Source organism: Felis catus, chromosome D2, assembly GCF_018350175.1.
Source record: "Felis catus isolate Fca126 chromosome D2, F.catus_Fca126_mat1.0, whole genome shotgun sequence".
Classification (NCBI taxonomy): domain Eukaryota; kingdom Metazoa; phylum Chordata; class Mammalia; order Carnivora; family Felidae; genus Felis; species Felis catus.
Genome location: NC_058378.1, coordinates 15,420,536 through 15,440,682, shown reverse-complemented (window position 1 = coordinate 15,440,682; position 20,147 = coordinate 15,420,536). Strand labels below are relative to the sequence as shown.

At 38.7% G+C, this 20,147-nt stretch overlaps 1 protein-coding gene across 6 annotated transcripts in view; it reads right to left on the bottom strand.

The window, feature by feature from the left end:
• PCNX2 (pecanex 2) overlaps positions 1-20,147 on the bottom strand; it is a 299,548-nt gene that overhangs the window by 180,549 nt on the left and 98,852 nt on the right. For all 6 annotated transcript variants that reach the window (XM_045039935.1, XM_023240399.2, XM_023240402.2 and 3 more), the window contains one exon: positions 20,051-20,142. In XM_045039935.1, coding sequence (XP_044895870.1) covers positions 20,051-20,142 — 92 coding nt within the window. The remainder of the gene's footprint in view (positions 1-20,050; positions 20,143-20,147) is intronic.

Below are 20,147 nucleotides of genomic sequence, written 5' to 3'. Positions count from 1 at the left end.
TCTCTCCCTCTTCCCTTCTCTGTCACTCATGCTCTCTCTCTCTCTCTCTCTCTCTCTCTCTCTCAAATTAGAAAAAAAGGAGGGGGAAAGCATAAATCCACACTAGGAACCAGAGAAGGTACCTGTGCATAAGCCATAGGCTTTAAGGAATTATGCCAAATCCCCCTTATAGAGGCGATTACACTAGAAAAAAGGTTTGGTGGTTGACACATGACCCCAACTCCCACTCTTATCTTGAGAGAAATAGAGTCAGTAGGGTATTGAGGGAAGTAAACAGGAAAAGATCTTGATAATCCCCCTCTGACATCACCTAAATCAGAGATGGGAGAGATTGAGTTGAGGTCAGTCATGGGGCTGAGAGGCTACCTGACACTTGGACTTGCACATTGGTGGATGGGCAGTATTTGCAGACCACTACCACCCCCGCCCCCATCTTGGAAGCAGCAGGTTTTATTTGGCCAGTTCACTGATGAGGACGTTAAAGAGTGTGAAGTGGAGATAAGCACTGCCCTGGGTGTCTACCGCTTGTGATGAAACCTCCTGATGTAACCACCCAAAACTCCATCAGCAGGACAGTTTACCAGGGCAAATCATACCTGAACTGGTACTATGTTACTAGAAGACATTTCATTTTGTTTTCTTCTCTTTCTGTACTTTCAACCTGAGTTACCTCTGGAAATATAGCTCAGGGAGCCTTAAAATTTTCTGACAGAAATCAGCTCAATTCCTACCTGGTTATAAAGACAGAGATCACAAAATCTAATGCCCACCTGAGCAGACAGGTGAATAAATACAATAAGGGGGTCAGGTGTAAGAGATGACAGCAGGGCGTGATGAGATCTGTGAGTCTGGGGTGGTTGTGACTCCCTCTTCGGTTTCAGCAGGTTGTTACCATGTGGGAATGTGGGTCCAGTATTGCCAGAGCTTCAAATTAGTTAAGAAAAGTAGGAGAATCATACTTTTATATCAAGTGACCTAATTTTAAATGTTGGTTCTAAACAAATCTTAAACATGATAGAGGCCACAAACAAAACAAGTCTGTGGGTTGAATAGAGACAATAGTAGGTTGGCAAAGAAAACACTGTGAAGAAAAGATAAAATATAAGGCAAACAAACACATTTAAAGTGAGATATTTCTCTAAAGGAACCACTTAAAGATGCTTTCTGAAATGTATTTACTTGAAAGAAAGAAAGAAAGAAAGAAAGAAAGAAAGAAAGAAAGAAAGAAAGAAAGAAAGAAAGAAAGAAAGACATTGTTTAGAGAGGATCTGATCCAAAAAAGATTAAAAAGTATATGAACAGGTTAAAAGTAAATAAGCAATTATGAAGAAGGAATAATGAACACCATGTTATAAGCTTCAGTAAAATCAGGATGTCAATAGTACTGTGCTCACAGGGATGCTGTATAGATTATAGAAAGCATGTAAAATAATTAGTAGTTTCTAGGTCAAAGTAAGCTCTTTGTTGTTGTTGTTGCTTTAGCCATGACAAACTCTAGAAACTGAACCAGATAACAAAGGGAAAATATAGAGAGGAAATCCATAACAAAAGAATGAGCAAAATGGAAGACAAACAAAAAAAAATCAATGAAACACTAAAGGAAAAAACAGGTCACATAAATAAAATCAATGTCATTAATCAAAAAGGAAGAGAGGGAAACTTTTCCCATTTGTAAGTCTTCAGTATGAAAAGTAAGACTAGGCATGACATCCAGAAAACCTAACCCAAGATAACCAAGTCTACTCAGTCTATTGCTTTTCTCCAAAACTTTGGAAAATAAGAAAGAATTCTATAAGAATTCAGGAAACATTCAAGTTGGTCTCATTCTTGTTCTCAAAATGAAATAGGAAAGAGTGATACCTCCACTTCAGAGGCATAAATCCACAATAATATGGCTCATACTCTTGACAATGAGAAAACACCAGAGAATTTATAAAAATCTCAACTACGAAATAACTATGATGGGGGCATCTGGGTGGCTCAGTTGGTTAAGCATCCAACTCTTGATTTTGGCCCAGGTCACAATCTCATGGTTCGTGGGCTCTGCACTGACCGTATGGAGTCTGCTTGGGATTCTCCAGCTCCCTCTCTCTGTCCCTCCCCAGCTAGCATTCTTTCTCTTCCTCTTCCTCTTTTTCTTTCTTTCTCTTTCTCTCTCAAAATAAGTAAATAAACATTTTTTAAAAAAAGAATAAAAGAGGGGTGCCTGGGTGGCTCAGGTCATGATCTCATGGTCTGTGAGTTCGAGCCCCACATTGGGCTCTGTGCTGACAGCTCACAGCCTGGAGCCTGTTTCAGATTCTGTGTCTCCCTCTGTCTCTGACCCTCCCCCATTCAGGCTCTGTCTCTCTCTGTCTCAAAAAATAAATAAACGTTAAAAAAAATTTTTTTTAAAGAATAAAAGAGGAGACATCACTATAAACACTATAAGCATTAAAAAGACAATAAAGAATACTATGAATAAATTAATGTGAATAATTAGAAAATATAGAGAAAATGGACAAATTCTTTGAAGAACACTACTATTTCAATAATAGATAATTTGAATAACTCTATATTTATTGAATTTTAGTTTAAAATCCTCCCATGAAGAAAACTCCAGGCCCACATGGCTTCACCTAAGAGTTCTACCAAACACTTCTTAAATGAATAATACCAATTCTATACAAACTCTTTTAATATAAAAGAAAGAAAATATATTCCAACTCATTTTATGAGGTCGTTACCCTGTAATACAACCAGACAAAGCATCACTAGAAAAGAATGCTCAAAAACTAGAAACTTAGTGATCATAGACACAACATTTCTCAACAAAATATTAGTAAATAAAATTGAGCAGTGTATAAAAAGTATAATATATCATGACCAACTGGTGTTCATTTTTCAAATGCAAGATCAATTCAACATTCAAAAGTCAGTACAATTCATCTTATCAACAGATTAAAAGAAAAATTAATATGATCTCCTCAGTAGATGCAGGAAAAGCATATGGCAAATTTAATATCTATTAATGATAAAAACTCCCAGCAAACTAGGAATCTAAAGGAAATTACTCAGTCTGATAAAAAGGAATTCCACAGCTAACATTACACTTAACACTGAAAGAAAAACTAAATGTTTTTCCCCTAAGATTGGGAACAAGGCAAGAATATCTGATTTCAGCAGTTCTAATCACATTCCTCCTGAGATTTTTGCCAGGGCAATAAAGCAAGAAAAAGAAATCAGAGGTATATGGATTGGAGAAACAAATAAAACTGTCTTTATTCACGGACAACATGGCCATCTATATATAAAATCTCAAAGAAGCCACAAAAAGGGAGGAGCCGAGATGGCGGAGCAGCATGGAAGTTCTCATCTTCTCTTATCCCTGAAATGAAGCTAGATCAGCACCAAACCATTTTGCACACCTAGAAAATTAATCTGAGGATTGATCTGCATAACTTGAGTCACAGAACTTGGCAGGTACACAGCACAGAGAGGTGAACTGGGGAAGAGAGAAGCCACAGAGGGAGCTGTTTTGGGGGGAGAGAAGACAGAGAAAGAGAAAGAGGGGAGAGTGAAGGAAAATCACTTTCCCCAAAAGTAGCTGGAGAAAAAGGGAGAGTGGAAACACCCACAAGTGACTGAACAAGAAAGGGAGAAAGAAGAAAGGAGAGGGTTTGAATACCATTAGGACTCTATAAATAGGGGAGAGCACAGTTGGAAATTCCACAGCTTGATATCTGGAGGTGCTCTAGTGGGAAGGGCGAATCCTCAGTGGCAGGCAGCAAGGTCAGAGTGCTCTGCAGGGCACAGAGGGAGAAGTGGTTCTTCTGCTAGGAGGGCATTTGGTAGAGGCCTAACAGCCTCCCCACAGGCAAAGGTCCCAGCAGACCCCCAAAAACAGCCACATTTGCTGGGATTGGAACAAAGACACCAAGGTGCAGTGAAACCTGGTGCTGACTGTGTGCTGTGTTTTGCCATAATTTCTAAACTTCTGCCACTGTGCGATTGCAGGAACTTTTCTGGGGCAAGTGTGCACCCGGCCACAATCTCTGAACCTCTGCAACAGCGCAACAGCGGGAACGTTCCGGGGCCAAGCCGGCACCTGGCAAATGCCTGGCAAGACACTCCCCCAGAGGGTAGGAGCGGGTCCAAGCCGAGGGGATCTCAGAAGCGAGGGGTTTAGAAACACAGCCCCATATGAGACATAATTCAGGAGGCAGGTATCGCGTAACAGGCTGATGGCTTAGACCCGGACAATGTAGAAGTGAGGAGTGGACAGAAACCAGAGACAAAGGAGGGGTTCTTGATTGTTGGTCGGTGAGAGTGCAGAGTTCTAGTGCCAGAGACTGGAAATCTGGGTGATGCCATTTCACCTCTCCTGCACATGCGCATACAAGCACATGCGCGCACCACACTGATCCACCCCATTAAGCTAAGAAGCACCACCTAGTGGAGAATGGAGCTGTTACACCAAGCCCTGTCCAATTGTGCCAACCAAGCTCAGGCCCTAGAGGACCACCACAAGTCTCTCCCACTGCTTAGTGCAGGACTATAAAGTGCTTCAAGGTTAGACCTCTAGAGGAAACTGGATGTAATTTTTTTTGGATTTCATTCTGTTCACAGGTCCATCTATTCTTTCTTTTCTTTTCTTTTTCTTTTCTTATTCTTAGATACAGAAAGAAAAAAATTATTTTTCTTTATATTATTTAAAAAATTCTTTTTAATTTTTTTACTATATATTTTTATTTTATTGTAATTTTTTAATTCTATTTTACTTTTGCCATTTAATTTTATTCTATTTTATTGTATACTTTTTAAAAAAATTTTTAAATGTTTTTCTTATTTTTTTTTCCCTTTTCTTTCCCTTTTTTCTCTTTTCTGTCAAGCTTCTTTCAACAACCAGACCAAAACATACCTAGGATCTAGCTTCTTTTATTTGATTTTTTGTATTGTTTTCAATATTTAATTTTATTCTTTTTCGTCATCCAAAATGACAAAACGAAGCAATTCACCCCAAAAGAAAGAACAGGAAGAAATGACAGCCAGGGGCTTAATCAACACAGATATAAGCAAGATGTCTGAACTAGAATTTAAAATCATGATAATAAGAATACTAACTGGGGTTGAAAAAAAGCATAGAAACCCTTTCTGTGGAGATAAAAGAAGTAAAATCTAGTCAGGATGAAGTAAAATATGCTATAACTGAGATGCAACCTCGAATGGATCCCACTGCAGCAAGGATGGGTGAAGCAGAGCAATATAAGCAATATAAGACAAAATTATGGAGAATTATGATGCAGGAAAAACGAGGGAGATGAAGGCAAAAGAGCACGGTATAAGAATTAGAGAAAATGGTGACTCTAAAAAGGAGTAACATCAGAATCAGGAGTCCCAGAAGATAAAGAGGGAGAAAAGGGGGTAGAAGGTTTATGTGAGCAAATCATAGTGGGAAAGTTTCCTACCTTGGGGAAAGACACAGACATCAAAATCCAAGAAGCACAGAGAACTCCCATTAGAGTCAATAAAAACCAAGCATCAACAAGGCATATCATAGTCAAATTCACAGAATACACAGACAAGGAAAGAATTATGAAAGCATAAAGGGGGAAAAAAAAAGTCCTTCGCCTATAAGGGAAGACAGATGAGGCTCGCAGCAGACCTATCCACAGAAACTTGGCAGGCCAGAAAGGAGTGGTGGGATATACTCAATGTGCTGAATTGGAAAAATACACAGCCAGGAATTCTTTATCCAGCAAGGCTGTCATTCAAAATAGAAAGTGAGATAAAGAGTTTCCCAGACTAACAAAAACTAAAGGAGTTAGTGACCACTAAACCAGCCCTGCAAGAAATTTTAAGGGGGACTCTCTGAGGGGACAAAAGACAAAACAAAACAAAAAAATACCCAAAGCAACAAAGACTAGAAAGGACTAGAGAACACCACCAGAAAATCCAACTCTACAGGCAACACAATGGCACTAAATTCCTAACTTTCAGTACTCACTCTAAATGTCAATGGACTAAACACTCCACTCAAAAGACATAGGGTATCAGCATGGATAAGAAAACAAGATCCATCTATATGCTGTTTACAAGAGACACACTTTAGACCTAAAGACACCTTCAGATTGAAAGTAAGGGGATGGAGAACCAACTATCATGGTAATGGTCACCAAAAGAAAGCTGGAGTAGCCATTATATCAGACAATCTAGATTTTAAAATAAAGACTGTAACAAGAAATAAAGGGCATTATACCATTAAAGGGCATTAAGGAATCTATCCACCACAAAGAGCTAACAATTGTAAACATTTATGCCTCCAATGTGGAGAAACCCAAACATAGATACCGATTTATCACAAAAACAAAGAACCTCATTGATAGTAATACCATATTAGGGGACTTCAACACCCTACTTACAGCATGGACAGATCATCTAAGCAGAAGATCAACAAGGAAACAATAACCTTAAATGACACACTGGACTGGATGAACAGATATATTCAGAACATTTCATCCTAAAGCAGCAGAATACATGTTCTCAAGTGCAAATGGAACATTCTCCAGAATAGATCACATACTGGGACACAAATTGGCCCTCAACAAGTCCAAAAAGATCTGGATCATACCGTGCATATTTTCAGACCACAATGTTATGAAACTCAAAATCAACCACAAGATAAAAATTGGAAAGAAAACGAATACTTGGAGATTAAAGAACATCCTACTAAAAAATGAATGGGTTGGGGTGCCTGGGTGGCTCAGTTGGCTAAATGTCCAACTTCAGCTCAGGTCATGATCTCACAGTTCATGGGTTCGAGCTCCACATCAGGCTCTGTGCTGACAGCTCAGAGCCTGGAGCCTGCTTCAGATCCTGTGTCTCCCTCTCTCCCTGCCCCTCCCTCACTCATGCTCTCTCTCTCTCTCTTTCTCTCTCTATCTCTCTCTCTCTCTCTCTCTCTCTCTCTCTCTCTCTCTGTGTGTCTCTCTCTCTCAAAAATAAATAAACATTAAAGAAAAAAGAATGAATGGGCTAACCAAAAAGTTAAAGAGGAAATTAAAAAGTACATGGAGGCCGATGAAAGTGATAACATTACAGCCCAAAACCTCTGGGATGCAGCTGCAGGTGGTCATAAGAGGGAAATATATAGCAATTCAGGCCTTCCTAAAGAAGGAAAAAAGTTCTCAGATACACAATCTAACCTTACACCTTAATGAGCTGGAAAAAGAACAGAAAAGAAAACCCAAAACCAGCAGAAGATTGCAAATAATGAAGATTGGAACAGAAATCAATGCTATTGAAATAAAACAAAACCAAACCAATAAACAAACAAAAAATAGTAGAAGAGATCAATGAAATCAGCAGCTGATTCTTTGAAAGAATTAACGAAACTGACAGGCCCCTAGCCAGTTTGATCAAAAATAAATAGGAAAGGACCCAAATAAATAAAATCAAGAATGAAAGAGGAGAGATCACAACCAACACTGCAGAAATACAAACAATAATAACACAATATTATGAGCAATTATATGTCAATAAATTGGGCAACCTGGAAGAAATGGACAAATCCCTAGAGACATATAAACTACCAAAACTGAAACAGAAAGAAATAGAAAACTTGAACAGACCCATAACCAGTAAAGAAATCAAATCAGTAATCAAAAAATCTCCCAAAAAACAAGAGTCCAGGACCAGATGGCTTTCCAGGGTAATTCTACCAAACATTTAAAGAAGAATTAATACCTACTCTTTTGAAGCTGTTCCAAAAAAAAAAAAAAAAAAAAAAAGAAAGAAAGAAAGAAAGAAAAAAGAAAAAAGAAAAAGAAAAGAAAGAAAAGAAAAAGAAAAGAAATGGAAGGAAAACTTCCAAACTCATTCTGTGAGGCCAGCATTACCTTGAGTCCAAAACCAAAGACCTCACTAAAAAGGAGAACTACAGACCAACTTCCCTGATGAACATGGATGGAAAAATTCTCAACAAGATACTAGCCAGCCAGATCCAACAATACATTAAAAGAATTATTCACCGAGATCAAGTGGGATTTATTCCTGGGATGCAGGGCTGGTTCAATATCTGCAAATCAATCAAAGTGAAATCAATCACATTAATAAAAGAAAGAATAAGAACCCCACGACCCTCTCAATAGACACAGAAAAAGCATTTGACAAAATACAGCATCCTTTCTTGAAAAGAACCCTCAAGAAAGTATGTATAGAAGGATAATACCTCAAGATCATAAAAGCCATCTACGAAAGACCCACCACTAATATCATCCTTAATGGGGAAAAACTGAGAGCTTTTCCTCTAAGGTCAGGTACACAACAGAGATGTCAACTCTCGCCACTGTTTTTCAACATAGTATTGGAAGTCCTAGCCTCAGCAATCAGACAACACAAAGAAATAAAAGCCATCCTAATTGGAAAGGACGAAGTCAAACTTTCACTCTTTGCAGATGACATGATACTCTGTATGGAAAAACCCAAAAGATTCCACCAAAAAACTGCTAGAACTGCTCCACAAATTCAGCAAAGTTGCAGGATATAAAATCAATGCACAGAAATCGGTTGCATTTCTATACACCAATAATGAAACAGCAGAAAGAGACGCCAAAGAATCGATCCCATTTACAACAGCACCAAAACCCATAAAATACCTAGGAATAAACCTAACCAAAGAGGTACAAAATCTATACACTGAAAACTATAGGAAGCTTATGAAAGAAACTGAAGAAGACACAAACAAATAGAAATACATCCCATGCTCATGGATTGGAAGAACAAATATTTTTTAAACGTCCATACTACCCAAAGCAATCTACATATTCAATGCAATCCCTATTAAAATAACACCAGCATTCTTCATAGAGCTAGAACAAACAATCCTAAAATTTGTATGGAACCAGAAAAGACCCTGAATAGACAAAGCAATCCTGAAAAAGAAAACCAAAGCTGGAGGAATGACAATTCTGAACTTCAAGCTGTATTACAAAGCTGTAATCATCAAGACATTATGGTACTGACACAAAAACAGACACATAGATCAATGGAACAGAATAGAGAACCCAGAAATGGATCCACAAACTATGTGGCCAACTAATCTTTGACAAAGCAATGGAATAAAGACAGCAGCAAATGGTGTTAGGGGAAACTGGACACAGACATGCAGAAGAATGAACCTGGAACACTTTACTACACCCTACACAAAAATAAACTCAAAATGGATGAAAGATCTAAAGATAAGACAGAAAGCCATCAAAATCCTAGAGGAGAAAGCAAGCAAAAACCTGCTTGCTTCGGCCACAGCAACTTCTTACTCAAACGTTTCTGGAGGCAAGGGAAATAAAAGCAAAAATGAACTAGAGGCAAGAGAAATAAAAGCAAAAATGATCATCAAGATAAAAAGCTTCTACACAGCAAAGGAATCAATCAGCAAAACTAAAAGGCAACCGATGGAATGAGAGAATATATGTGCAAATGACATATCAGATAAAGGGTTAGTATCCAAAATCTATCAAGAACTTACCAAACTCAACACCCAAAAAAACAATCCAGCGAAGAAATGGGCACAGGACATGAACAGACACTTTTCCAGAGAAGACATCTAGATGGCTAACAGGCACATGAACAAATGCTCAGCGTACTCATCACCAGGGAAATACAAATCAAGACCACAATGACACACCACCTCACGCCTACAAAACAGATAAACATAAAGGAAGGGAAGCAAAAATATAAAAACAGGGAGGGGAAAATAACAGAAGAGACACTTAAATACAGAGAACAAACTGAGGGTTGTTGTGGGTTTTGTGGGTAGGGGATGGGCTAAATGGGCAAGGGACATTAAGGAGAACACTTGCTGGGATGAGCACTGGGTGGTATACATAGGGGATGAAACACTGGATTCTACTCCTAAAATCACTGCACTATGTGCTAACTAACTTGGATGTAAATTTAAAAAAATAAAATTAAATTAAAAAAAAAGAAGCTACAAAAAAGCTACTAGAATAAGTATTTAACAAGGTTCCAAGATACTACCCTAAATATACAACAATAAGTGTATATATTATCAATGAACAATCAGAAACTTCAATTATACAATACCACTTAATGATAGTGTCAAACACACGTATAATACAAACATGTTTACTTTGAAAGAAACTGCCAAACTGTTTTCTAAAATGGCTACACAATTTTCCAACCCTGCTAGAATGAATCAGAGTTCTTGTTGCTGCATATCCTTACCAGCATTTGGTGTTGTTAGTGTTCTGGATTTGGACCATTCTGATAGCCGTGTAGTAATATCTTCTTGTTATGTGCTTTTAGTTTCAAATTCCACTTGTTCATTGCTGATATATAGGGAAGTGAATAACTTTTATATATTAACCTTGTATCCTCCAATATTGCTAAACCACTTGTTAGTTCTAGGGAGTTTTTTGTCATCAATTTTTTAATTTTCCACATAGAAAATCATGACATCTCTGAAGACACAGTTTTATTTCTTCCTTACCAAGCAGTATACCTTTATTTCCTTTTCTTATTGCATTAGGCAGGGCATCCAATATATGTTGAGAAGGAATAGTAAGAGAGGACATCCTTGCCTTCTTTCTGATATTAGTGGGAAAACTAGTTTCTCACCATTACAATGTGAGCCATAGGTATTTTGTAGAAGTTCTTAGATCAAGTTAAGGAAATTCTCCACTAATTCTAGTTTTCTGGGAGTTTTTATCAGGAATGGTTGCTGGATGTTTTCAAATGATTTTTTCTGCATCTGTTGATATGATCATGTGATTTTTCTTCTTTAGCCTGTTGATGTGATTGATTACATTATTTGATTTTTGAATACTGAACAAGCCTTGCATATCTCAGATAAATTCCATTTGGCTGTGGTATATAATTTTTTTTATACATTGTTGGATATGACTGGGTAATACTCTGTTGAGGATTTTTTGCATCTGTTCATGACATTAATCTGTAGTCTTCTTTTCATGTAATGTCTTTGGTTTAAGTGTTAGAGTAATTCTGATCTCATAGAATGTATTAAGAAGTATTCCTTTTGCCTCTACCTTCTAAAATAGATGGTGGAGAATTGGTATAATTTCTTCACTAAATGTTTGGTAGAATTCAACAGTGAACCTCTTTGAGCCTGGTGCTTTTTGTTTCGAAAGTTTGTTAATTATTGATTCAATTTCTTTAATAAATGCAATCCTAATCAGATAATCATTTTCCTTGGATGAGTCTTTGGTGGATTACATCTTTCTAGGAATTGGCCCATTTCATCTACATTATCTAGACTGAGTTATTCACAATACTACTTTATCATCCTTTCAGTGTTCATGGAATCTATAGTGGATATCCCCTCATTTATTTCTATAATTAGTAATTTGCATCTCCTCTCTTTTTTTCTTAATTGGCCAGGGTACAGGCTTATTAATTTTATCAATCTTTTTTTAAAAACCAGCTCTTTGTTTTATATATTTTCTCTATCAATTTTCATTTTTCAATGCCATTGATTTTTTTGTTCTTTTATTATTTATTTTCTTTTGTTTACTTCAGAATTAATTTGCTCTTCTTCTTCTAGTTTCCTAAGGTGGAAGTTTAGATTATTGATTTTAGATCTTTTTCTTTTCTAATATACACATTTCATGCTACATTTCACCCTAAGCATTGCTTTTGCTGAATCCTACTCAATTTGATAAGCTGCATTTTCATTTTCATTTCATTCAAAATATTATTTAAATTCTTCTTGAGATTTCTCCTTTGATCCATGTGCTACTTAGAAGTGTGTTGTTTAGAAGCATCTGAGTGGCTCAGTCGGTTGAGCATCTGACTTTGGCTCAGGTCATGATCTCGCGGTTCATGAGTTTGAGCCCTGCATCAGGCTCTGTGCTGACAGCTCAGAGCCTGAAGCCTGCTTCGGATTCTGTGTCCCCCTCTCTCTCCACCCCACCCCTGCTTGTCCTCTGTCTCTGTCTTTCAAAAATGAATAAACATTAAAAAAAAAAAGAAGTGTGTTGTTTAATCTCCATATATTTTGGAATTTTTAATTCCATTGTGGTCTGAAAGCAGACACAGTATGCTTTCTATTCTTAAATGTGTTAACATGTGTTTTATGGCCTAAGATGTGGTCTGCCTTAGTGAATATTTCCTGTCAGTTTGAGAAGAATGTGTATTCTGCTATTGTTGGATGAAGAAGTCTACACATGTCAATATATTCCGTTGATTAATGATTCTGTAGAGTTCATCTACGCCCTTACTGATTTTCTGCCTTCTGGATCTGTCCATTTATGATAGAGAGGTATTCAAATCTCCTATTACAATAGTGGATTCATCTTTTTCTCCTTATAATTTTATCCATTTCCCCTTCAAATATTTTGATATTCTGCTGTTAGGTACATACACGCTCAGGATTGTTATGTCTTCTTGGAGAGCTGATCCTTTGAATATTATGTAATGCTCCTCTTTATCTCTGAAAACTTCTCTTGCTCTGAAGTCCACTCTATTGCTCTGCAGTATGAAATCAATACAGCCATTCTCTTCTTTTTTCTTTCTTTATTTTTTTTAGAGGGAGAGCAAGAGCAGGGGAGAAGGGCAGAGGAAGGGGGAGACAGAAAAAGAGAGGGAGAGGGAGAGGGGGAGGGGGAGGGGGAGGGGGAGGAAGAGAGAGGGAGAGAATCTTAAGCAGGCTCCACAATCAGCGCAGAGCCTGACACAGGGCTCAATCCCACAACCCTGGGATCATGACCTGAGCTGAGAACAAGAATCAGACACTCAACGGACTGAGCCCCCAGGCACCCTATATTTTTGCTTTCTTTTTATTAGTTTTAGCAAGGTACATATTTCTCCATCCATTTACCTCCAAGATGTATGTGTCTGTATATTTAAAGTGGATTTCTTCTGGACGATATATAGGTGGGTCTCGTTCTTTGATCCTCTCTGACAATCTCTGCCTTTCAATCAGTGCATTTGCACCATTAGTGTATACCGTGATTATTGATATAGTTGGATTAATACTTGCTATATTTGTTACTGTTCCTTATTCATTGCCCTTGGTCTTTGTTCCTGTTTTTGTCTTTCACTCTTTTTCTGCCTTTTGTAGTTTTAATTGATTTCATATGATTTCATTTTCTCTCCCTTATTAACATATCAGTTATACCTCTTTTTTAATACTCTTTTAGTCGTTGCCCTAGAATGTGCAATATCCATTTATAATTAAGTCAAGTCCACTTTCAAATAACATTGTGCCACTTTATGGGTAATGCAAGTACTCATAATAACTATACACTTATATTTATTTGATTATGTGATTGCAATAAATAGAAAAAACGGAAATATTTATTTCACCCTCACTTATTCCTTCCCTGATAACCTTCCCTCCTTTATGTAGTTCTGAGTGTCAGTCCTACATTATTCTTCTTTTCTCTGAAGAACTTCTTTTAACATGTCTTGCAAGGCAGGTCTACTGGCAACCAATCTCCTTCAACAAATCACTTCTGAAGGATCATTTTTCAGGGTACAGAATTATAGCTTGGTGGGTTGTTTTTTTTTTTATCTCAATACCTTAACTATTTCCCTCCACTCGTGTTTTGCTTGAGTTGTTTCCTGTCATGAGTCAGCTTAGGCTGCCATAGCAAAATACAGTGTGTGTATTACTAAGCACGATGTCTTAAACACCATAAATTTATTTCTCACAGTTCTGAAGTCAGGAGGCCACGGATTATGTTGCCAGCATGGTCAGATGCTGGTACAGGCTCCCTTCTGGGTTTGCAGATGGCCACTTGCTCTCTGTGTCTTCACACAGCAGTGATTTCTCTTCTTACAGGGGCACTAGTCCCATCATGAGGGCCCCACCCTCTGGACCTCATCTAAACTGAATTATCTCCCCAAAGCCCATTACCGATTTCAACAGTTGAATTTGGGGAAAACAACTCAGTCTGTAACAGCTCCTGAGCAGAAACCACATACAATTCTTATCTTTGCTCCTCCAAAGGTAAGATAATTCTTCCTCCAGTTTCCTTCAAGATTTTTTCTTTGATCGTTGGTTTTTAGCATTTTGAATGATATGCACTGGTTTAGTTTTTGTTGTTTTTGTTGATGTTTTGAATTCATCTGCTTGGTGTTTTTTGAGTTTCCTGAATTTGTGGCTTGGTGTCTGACACTAATTTGGGGAAATTCTCAGTCATTAATGCTTCAAAGTATATTTTTCTACTCCTTTTTCTCTTTCTTCTCTTTCTGACATTTTCATTACACGTATGTTTCATCTTTTGTAGTTGTTCCACAGTCCTTGTTGTCTTCAGTCTTTTTCTCTTTGCTTTTTCATTCTGGAAGTTTCCACTGACATAGCCTTAAGCTCAGAGATTCTTTCCTCAGCTATGTCCATTAAAAGCATTCCTTGTTTCTATTACAGTGTTGTTTTCTTTCACCAGCATTTCCTTTTGATTCTTCTTGAAAATTTCCATCTCTCTGCTTATACTGTCCGTCTGTCCTTGCATACTGTCTACTTCATCCTTTAGCATATTAATCATAATTGTTTTACATTCCCAATCTGATAATTCCCACATCTCTGCTATATCTAAACCTGATTCTGATGCTTGCTCTATCCATTCCAACTGTGTTTTATGGCTTTTAGTATGCCTTGTAATTTTTTTTCTTGATAGCCAGACATGACACGCTGGGTAAAAGGAACTGTGGTAAACAGGTCTTTAGTGATGTGATGTTAAGGCATGGGGGAGAAGTATTTTATAGTCCTATGATTACTGCTCAGCTTTTTAGTGAGCCTGTGCCTCTGGACTATGAACTTCATAAGTGTTTCTGAGTGCTGCTTAGGTAAGACAGAATGGTGGGGCTGGAATGGAGTTGGTATTTCCTTTCGCCCACATGGAAGGCTAGAGCCAACTGGAGTTTGGCATTTCCCTTCCTCTAAGTCAGTTAGGCTCTTAAAAATCCCAGTAGTTTAGGCTGTGGGGAAATCATGAGATCAGGCCTTGTTAAGAAGAGAATGCTCTTCTTGTTAAGAAGAGAATGTTTACTCTTCCCCTCCACCTACTAAAAGCAAGAGTTGGATTTTGGGATTTTTCTCCAATATTCACTGTGAGAACCTGTTCCAAGCTCCTGGAGGTAAAACTCACAAAATTGTGCGGCCTCCTGGAGAAGTGGACCCCCTGGGAGATATTAACTCTCAGACTTGCCCAGACTGAGCCTTCGGCAATTCCTTGATTATGGTTCAGGTTTTCCCACCCTTGTATTCATTCCCATGGAGGTTCCTGCTCCAGGAGCTTGTGATCCCCTGTATCTACCTGTCCGTCTCTCCAATTTAGGAAGCAGTGATTTGCTTGCTTCTTGCCTTCTCTGATGGATCCAAAAAGAGTTGTTGATTTTTTTAAATTTGTTCAACTATTTACTTAGTGTTAGGATAAAGTAACAACTTTCCGACCCTTCACATACTGGACCAGAAACCAGAAGCCAGTAATTGTCTTTTGACAAAGCTTCCAAGGTAATTCAATGGGGGAAATGTTAGTCTTTTCAACAATCATGTCAGTGAATCTCAATCTTTACCTCATCTCATACACAAAAATCAACTCAAAGTGGGTCAGAGATCTAAATGTAAAAGCTGCAACTATAAAACTTCTAGGAAAAAATGTTTGTGACCTTGTGTTAGACAAATATTTTTTAGATAGGACATAAGAAGTGCAAACCATAAAATAAGTAATTGACAAATTGGATTTCCTTATAATTAAAATGTCTACTCTTTGGGGCGCCTGGGTGGCGCAGTCGGTTAAGCGTCCGACTTCAGCTCAGGTCACGATCTTGCGGTCCGTGAGTTCGAGCCCCGCGTCGGGCTCTGGGCTGATGGCTCAGAGCCTGGAGCCTGTTTCCGATTCTGTGTCTCCCTCTCTCTCTGCCCCTCCCCCGTTCATGCTCTGTCTCTCTCTGTCCCAAAAATAAATAAACGTTGAAAAAAAAAAATTAAAAAAAAATAAAATAAAATGTCTACTCTTTGATAAATGCTGTTAATGAAATGAAAAGAAAAGCCAAGGACTAGAAAAAAATATATGTACACTATATATTTGATAAAGGACTGGTATTCATAACATGTAAAAAAAAAAAAACCTCTTATATCTCCGTAAGAACATATAATGCAATTTTTTAAATGGGCAAAAGACTTTAACAGATTTTTCACCAGAAAAGATACATAAGTAGCAAGCTAAAGTATGGCACATACTTGACAACAGTCATTATTAGGGAAATGCAAATTATAGCCACAATCAGATACTAGTTCATACTGGAATGAGTACTATTTTTAAAAACTATTACAAATTTTAAGTGCTAGAAAGAATCTGGAACACTTGGAAATCTCAAAGACTCTGAAGGGATCAAAAATGGTGCACACTTTGAACAACAGCTTGGCAGTTTCTTATGAAGTTAAACATTGATTAACCACTTGACCCAGCAATACCACTCCTAAGTATTTACTAAGCATAATAAAAACACATATCCACACTAATACCTGTACACAAATGTTTATAGAAGGTTTATCTATAATTTGGGGTGCCTGGGAGGCTCAGTCAGCTAAGCATCTGACTTTGGCTCAGATCATGATCTAAGGGTTCGTGGGTTCAAGCCCCGCATCAGGCTCTGTGCTGTCAGCTAGGAGCCTGGAGCCTGCTTCAGATTCTGTCTCCCTTTCTCTCTGTGCCCCATGCCCCCCACCCCGCTCATATGGCTCGCTCTCTCTCTCTCTCTCTCTCTCTCTCAAAGGTAAATAAACATTAAAAAAATTATTCTTAAAAAAAGTTTTATCTATAATTTTCAAAAACTGGAAATAACCACAGAAATACTACTCGGTGATAAAAAAGAAAAACTACTGACATGTGTAACAACATGGTAGGATCTCAAAAGCATTCTGCTAAGTGAAAGAAGTCAAACTCTCAGAAAGCTACATGTTGTATATTCCATTTATATGAGATTCGAGAAAAAGCAAGACTGGAATGACAGAAAGCAGATCAGCAGTGGCAGAAACCTGGGCATGGGAGAGAAAGGACTACAAAGGAGCATAGAGAACACTCGGGGGAGGTGGAATTGTTCTATATCATGATTGTGATGTGTGTATTGTGATATTATTAAAGAATTCATAATAAATAATATTTTGATGATATTTGATTATACACAGTCATCAAAACTCATAGAATTATATATTTAAAACCCAGGAATTTTATCGTATGAAGTTGTGTTTTATAAGTTATAACCACAGAAAGCAATTCAGTCATAGCCAAAGGTTACAGCAGGAAGAAGAGGGTGGCTTATGAAGGGGTACCAGGGAACCTTGGAGTTGGTGCAAACATCGCTCAACTTGAGTGTGGTGTTAGTTACATGACTACATACATCCATCAAAACTTACCTAAGTGTATATATTAAAAAGGTAAATTTTACAGTATAGAATTTATATTCCAGTAAATCAGATTTCTTAAATGTATGGAAACAAAAAACAACAGGTGTTGACGAGGATGTGGAGAGAAAGGAACCCTTGTACACGGTTGGTCGGGATGCAAACTGGTGTAGTGACTGTGGAGAACAGGATGGGGGTTCCTCAAAAAATTAAAAATAGAACAACCCTACAGTCCAGCAATCACACTACTGGGTATTTATGCAAAGAATATAAAAACACTAATTCAAAGGGATGCATGTACCCCTAGGTTTGTAGTAGTATTATCTACAATGGCCAAACTATGGAATCAGCCCAAGAGTCCATTGACCAATGAATGGATAAAGATGTGGGGTGTGTGTGTGTGTGTGTGTGTGTGTGTGTGTGTGTGTGTGTATTAAGGAGTGGCCTTGCTGTGATGAGTACCAAGTGTTGTGTGGAAATGTTGAATCACTAAATTGCACACGTGAAACTAACATAGCACTGTACATTAACTAACTGGAATTAAACTGAAAACTAAACACCAAGAACAAAAAAATTAAAAATACTCTTAAAAAATTAAAATACAAAACAATAAAAAATTAAAATGCGCGAAAAATGTATATGTAAACAGACACCGAAACACAACAGAGTAAGTAATAAACAAAGGGTCCTATGCGCGAGCTTGTGACCCCCGAGTTTTACAGACAGATGTTTTACAAAAGGCAGTAGGAAGAGATCCTGAGAAGTACAAGGACACAGAAAATAATCCGTGTACTTTTCCTGAATAAAACCGTGACAGAATAGAAGAATGTATTTCAAAAGAAAGAACACCAGAAACATTGATTCCTTCTGTAATGACTGTTCTACATGATGGTATAAACGTGGTGACAGTGTCCCCACCAGCACGTAAGTTACCTTTGTGCATTAGAAGGAATCTTCCTCCTCCCCTTTTTCTATGCGAAAGAAACTACCTATACGAAAGGGATGGAAGGAGTGAGGGAGGAAATCAGGCCATTGAGGGTCACAGACAAATTCATGGGAATGCCCTGGGAGAGGATCATGTCGCACTCCCCGTCTTCCACAAGTGGGAATAAACAATGACCTTTCTGCCGCCCACAATGATGCATTTAATAAGACTGTAAGTTACTCTTTTGAAAGAGTTGGCTAAGAAGTGTCATTTGATCTTAAACACCCTATGGAACATGCATTATTTTTACCTTCTTTTTTACATTAAATTTCTATTTTATCAGACGTACCTGTTGTTTAAAACATTAAATGTGGGATGTCCATAAAGTCAACAAATGTGTGTGATATTAATTAAATTTTCCTGAACGAAGATGCCCCCGACATTACGTGTATCACTGTCTTCAGACTTTATGGGCAGTCTACAATTCTATAATACTGAAAATGAGCAGCAGTGTTCCCTGTCTACACCACCTCATGGCCCAAATTCCTGATGCCTGAAGGCAGTTTGTGCTTCTTCGCCCATGTTTCTCCATATTTCCAGGTGACATATTGTTTTGTTATTTCTTTTTTTTTTAATGTTTTGTTTATTTTTCAGAGATAGAGGCAGAGTATGAGCAGGGGAGGGATAGGAAGAGGGAGACACAAACTGAAGCAGGCTCTAGGTCAGAGCTGTCGGCAGAGCCCAGCGCACTCGAACGCACGAAGCGTGAGATCATGACCTGAGCCGAAGTTGGGCACTTAACTGACTGAACCACCCAGGTGCCCCTGTTATTTCGTGATCTTTTTCTATCTTAGATTTTATTTGCTGACTTTCCAGTGTGGGAGACAGGATTAAGACAGCCCAGGGGCACCTGGGTGGCTCAGCCGGTTAAGCGTCCGACTCTGGCTCAGCTCATGATCTCGAGGTTCGTGAGTTCGAGCCCTGCGTCGGGCTCTGGGCTGACAGCTCAGAGCCTGGAGCCTGCTTCGGATTCTGTGTCTCCCTCTCTCTCTGCCCCTCCCCCGCTCATGCTCTATCAAAAATAAATAAACATTAAAAAAATTAAAAAGAAAAAAAAAGGCAGCCCTGATGGTCACACTCACACAAACTCGCTCACACACGCACTTCCCTTCCCCATATAACTGTCATTCCAGTCTCCACAAATACAAAGAATTATTCACAGCTGACCCACTACATGCATAGTAATTACCTCTGGTTTTCTGACACAACTTTCTGTTTTCCTGAGGTCAAGGATCATCTTGTGTTTTCATCCTCGTGGGCCTCCCTTGCTGCCCTCCTGAGCTTCAACTTTCTCCATCTGGAGAAGTCTACGGGTCCTCTGTTTTCTAGATTTTAAAACCATGTTGCTGTCGTACCCTCTCCTGTTCTCCGTCCACATAGCTTTACGCCATTGTATCTCTTTACTGCCTTTTGAGCGATACTTCAGAAAGCAGGGAGGGTCAACCCAACAGGTCCCGTTGACCGCCATGCTAGGCAGAGGCCCAGGGTCAGTAAGGAGGCCAGAGGGGCAGGTGCAGAGCGGGATGAGACCACGTGGCTCTGTGATTCCTAGCAATCAGGTATCTTAAGATGTCTTCTAACGCCACCGAGGCCCCACCCTCGGGGCCCTGCCTCTCCTGATGTGCTCAGATCCGCCTGAACCCCCAGTTGGTTTACTGAATGGGAGGAGAAGGGCAGAGGCCCTGGGTCCTCACGCCTACCTTCACGGCGCTGAAGCAGAGCACGTGGAGCAGGGCAGCAGAGGCGGCACTCCGGGCCACGCTGTAAACAGCCGACGTCATCCCGGAAACGGCTGAA